The following is a 4,685-nucleotide window of genomic DNA, read 5'->3' on the forward strand; positions in this document are numbered from 1 at the left end:
TAGGGCCAATGATGTGGTAGGGCTAGTAACACTGCAGTATGGCCAATGATGTGGTAGGGCTAGTAACACTGCAGTATGGCCAATGATGTGGTAGGGCTAGTAACACTGCAGTATGGCCAATGATGTGGTAGGGCTAGTAACACTGCAGTATGGCCAATGTTGTGGTAAGGCTAGTAACACTGCAGTATGGCCAATGCTGTGGTTGGGCTAGTAACACTGCGGTATGGCCAATGATGTGGTAGGGCTAGTAACACTGCAGTATGGCCAATGATGTGGTAGGGCTAGTAACACTGCAGTGTGGCCAATGATGTGGTAGGGCTAGTAACACTGCAGTATGGCCAATGATGTGGTAGGGCTAGTAACACTGCAGTATGGCCAATGATGTGGTAGGGCTAGTAACACTGCAGTATGGCCAATGATGTGGTAGGACTAGTAACACTGCAGTATGGCCAATGATGTGGTAGGACTAGTAACACTGCAGTATGGCCAATGATGTGGTATGGCTAGTAATGATGTGGTAGGGCTAGTAACACTGCAGTAGGGCACATGCCACCTTGCTATAATATTACTAGGAATGATGTGAAATAGCACAAAGCTCCAAGAAAGTTACATAAATCAATATGTGGCAGTGTAGTAATAGCTGTAGATGGTTATTTGTCCAGTATCAGACCACAGCAGCTCAGTCCATGGACAGACATGGTTTAATGTCCAGTATCAGACCTCAGCAGCTAAGTCCATGGACAGACATGGTTTAATGTCCAGTATCAGACCCCAGCAGCTCAGTCCATGGACAGACATGGTTTAATGCCAAGTATCAGACCTCAGCAGCTCAGTCCATGGACAGACATGGTTTAATGCCCAGTATCAGACCTCAGTCCATGGACAGACATGGTTTAATGCCCAGTATCAGACCTCAGTCCATGGACAGACATGGTTTAATGCCCAGTATCAGACCTCAGCAGCTCAGTCCATGGACAGACATGGTTTAATGCCCAGTATCAGACCTCAGCAGCTCAGTCCATGGACAGACATGGTTTAATGTCCAGTATCAGACCCCAGCAGCTCAGTCCATGGACAGACATGGTTTAATGCCCAGTATCAGACCCCAGCAGCTCAGTCCATGGACAGACATGGTTTAATGCCCAGTATCAGACCCCAGCAGCTCAGTCCATGGACAGACATTGTTTAAAGCAGCTCAGTCCATGGACAGACATTGTTTAAAGCAGCTCAGTCCATGGACAGACATTGTTTAAAGCAGCTCAGTCCATGGACAGACACATAACATGGGATGTGATGCCTGCAGGGGGTCCAGGCCCCATACAAGCGGCCTCTGACCGATTAGGGTTATATTCCACCAATAACACCTGCTCTAGTCCGCAGTCTCACCTTCACAGCTCCCCCCGGCCCGGTGCGGCTCTGCCGCCCTACACCCTCCATCCTGGCCGCTGCGCCGTGCCTGTTTACAGCAGCAGCTGATGCGACAGCCATGTTGACAGGCAGGCCATACCAACACCGGCTGGGGGTGTCAGAGAGCTGTGAGCAGAGACCAGGACCACATCCATGTCAAATACCATGAAATAAAGCACGGCTGCTGGCGGAATACGAAGAAATAGCACTAACTGTATAGTCAAAGTTCGTATCTACACCTTACTCGGGGAGAGGGAAGCGTTAGATGTTTTACTAGTAACACGTCCATATTATTGGTATCGTCCAAAGCCCTGCAGCAACAATGAACTCAACCTATGCCACAGATAGGTGAGAACCTATCTTACGTCAGTCAGAGTGGGCGCCATATTTAATGTGGGCAAATAGCTGCTCTACTACTCATTCATTTTTAAAAGGATTCTATAGACCACTTTATCTCAAGGAATTTGTCCAGGTGCAGTGGGTCTGTACTTTTAACCCTGCAATGTAAAACATTGTAGTTGTTTAGAAACTGCTGTGTGTTTACATTGCAAGGTTAAATCTACCTTTAGTGATTGTCTTACTATAGATGCTATAGTACAAGCATCTCAAGCTCAAAGTCTAGCACGGGCCAAATAAACAAGGTTTAAGTTTATGTGGGCCACGAAAAAAACCCAAAAAAAACCTTAAATTTTCATAGAAACGTTTATTTTGAAAAGTACAGTATAAAAAAAAAGTTTATTTTGAAAAGTACAGCATCCCCCTCTACTAAATCCCAGTCCCCTCTCTCTACTAAATCCTAGTCCTTCCCCCTCTCCTAAATCCCAGTCCCCCCTCTACTAAATCCCAGTCCCCCCTCTACTAAATCCCAGCCCCCTCCCCTCCTCAACTAAATCCCAGTCCCCCCCTCCTCAACTAAATCCCAGTCCCCCCCTCCCCCCCATATACTAAATCCCAGCACCCCCCTCTAGCCAACAAGCAGACTCCACTCACATTGCCACTGCCAGTATGCGACTCCGGAGTCCGGCCTCTGGTATACCCCAAATGGCCCCGTCCGCACCCTGTGTCAAAGCAGATCCTCCCACTACTTCTTGAAACCTGTGCAAGTGGACCATGTCGACCTCACGTCAGAATGTGACGCGGCGTTGTGTGCCTCCGTGTACCTCCAGGTACTTCACTGTCTAGCCGCGGCCAACCCAACACTGACCGACACACACATACTCACTGACAGACACACACACTGACAGACACACACACACACACACACACACACAGACACACACACACTCTCACTGACATACACACACTCACACTAACAGACACCCACACACATACACTGACAGACACTCACTGACAAACACACAGACAGACACACACACTCACTGACAGACAGACAGACACATTTAAACATTCTTGCACACACTCACATCATTCCTTGGGGTCCAGTGGGGATCTTCTATCTGGTGATCTCCTTCCTGCTCCTGACTGCTCCCTCGCTCACAGTTTACTGATGCCGGTTGCCAGAACATGACATCATATTCCGGCACCCGGCATCACTACAAACGGCGCGCGCGAGGGAGCAGTGAGGAGCAGTAAGACTGAGCGCCAGCGTCCTTCTTCCTCCCCGACCGGATACATTTTAGCAGAGTAGGCACCTGCAATGTGGAGAAAGCAGGTGCCTACTCTGCTTTAACACCAAGCATGTACTCGCGACTCGCCTGGCCGCAAAGATGTTCATTGTGGGCCGCATGCGGCGTTTGGTCCGCGAGTTTGACATGCTTGCTACAGTAAAACTTCACATCACATGACGCAGAAGCTCATAGGGAAAGCATTAAATGCAATATTTTTCTATGCAGAAGCTTGGATGCGCACAGGGCGTTTGCCGAACATGCACATCAGGTCCACAGTGGTCCTCTATGAGGAGCATTGGATTGGATCGAATTATCACCGGAGGAGACCATACCTCCTCAATGACATCCTGGGTGGTTGAGCGCTGAACAACGCAGATGGAGCCTCAGTGCTATAAATAGGTAAGTAAAACTTTGATTTTATTCATTTTTATTACAGAGAGGGGTGGGGACCTGTATATAACTAGGGACAGGGGCCTTATAGCTTTAGGAATACAGGTTTGAGGTCATGCCTTTTCACCTCAGTTTATTGAAAAAACCTTTTCTTATGTTTTGAACATTTCTGACAATATTCACCCATTCTTAACTTTTATTTTATTTTATTTTTTGTGATTAGCTACAAAATACAGCAGGACAGGGAAGGGAGGGTTTTGATTGGTATGCCAGTGACGCAAGTTGTTGAATCGTTCTTTTGCCCCTTTTTGCTGTTGACAGTTTCATGGTGTACTTAGATGCGAGGCACCTGGGAACAAAATCAGGAAGCAGGTAGGCCTGTTTTTATAGCACCATTTGTTGTAGAGTTTCATGATATCATCAAGTAAGTGAAAAAAGTTTGTGACATCACACATAACCATGTTTACCCTACCATATGTTGTAAATATTTAACCCCTTAAGGACACATGACATGTGTGACATGTCATGATTCCCTTTTATTCCAGAAGTTTGGTCCTTAAGGGGTTAAAGGAATAATCCAAGCTTTGATTCCTCTCCCACACACAAGTAATTTATATCACAGTAGGTAGATCCTGTGTACTAAAAAGAATGTGTACATATTTAAAAAATGTAAATCAACAATTAAAAATAAAAAAAATGACCCAACCCTAAACGCGCTCAAGACCCTATACTCAGCACCAGAGGCGACTCTATTAATCCCGAACGCCCAACCTCCCTCATTCCGCATCTTTAATGGGACAAGACAGGGCTGCCCCCTCTCCCCGCTCCTGTTTTCCCTCTCATTGGAATCCCTACTTCAAGCCCTACGTATGAACCCAACAATAGCGGGCGTACACGTTAGAAAGGAAGAATATAAAGTGGCGGGGTATGGGGATGACCTACTCCTCACCATTACAGATCCAACTAACTCGCTCCCGCCACTGTTGCGTGCCATAAACAAATACTCACAGGTTTCAGGCTACCGCCTCAACCTGGATAAAACAGAAGCGCTGCCAGTACAAATCCCTCAAGAGGACCTTGAAGCACTAAAAACTAACTACCCATTTCACTTCAACCCCACGCACATACATTATCTGGGTGTCGACCTACCAGCAGACGTCTCCCAGACATACCGACTCAACTATTCCCCCCTACTACAAAGAGCGAAGGCCGACCTTAAAATTTGGGAATCCCACTCTATCTCCTGGCTAGAAAGGGTGG

At 47.1% G+C, this 4,685-nt stretch overlaps 1 protein-coding gene across 1 annotated transcript in view; it reads right to left on the minus strand.

Moving 5' to 3' along the window:
• The window catches only part of TRIM23 (tripartite motif containing 23), a 37,195-nt gene extending 35,693 nt beyond the window's left edge, over positions 1 to 1,502 (minus strand). The window contains exon 1 of the mRNA XM_063454070.1: positions 1,387 to 1,502. Coding sequence (XP_063310140.1) covers positions 1,387 to 1,488 — 102 coding nt within the window. The 5' untranslated portion in view covers positions 1,489 to 1,502. The remainder of the gene's footprint in view (positions 1 to 1,386) is intronic.
• Positions 1,503 to 4,685: the final 3,183 nt, after the last annotated feature.

Source organism: Pelobates fuscus, chromosome 5 (assembly GCF_036172605.1).
Source record: "Pelobates fuscus isolate aPelFus1 chromosome 5, aPelFus1.pri, whole genome shotgun sequence".
In the NCBI taxonomy this organism is placed as follows: Eukaryota; Metazoa; Chordata; class Amphibia; order Anura; family Pelobatidae; genus Pelobates; species Pelobates fuscus.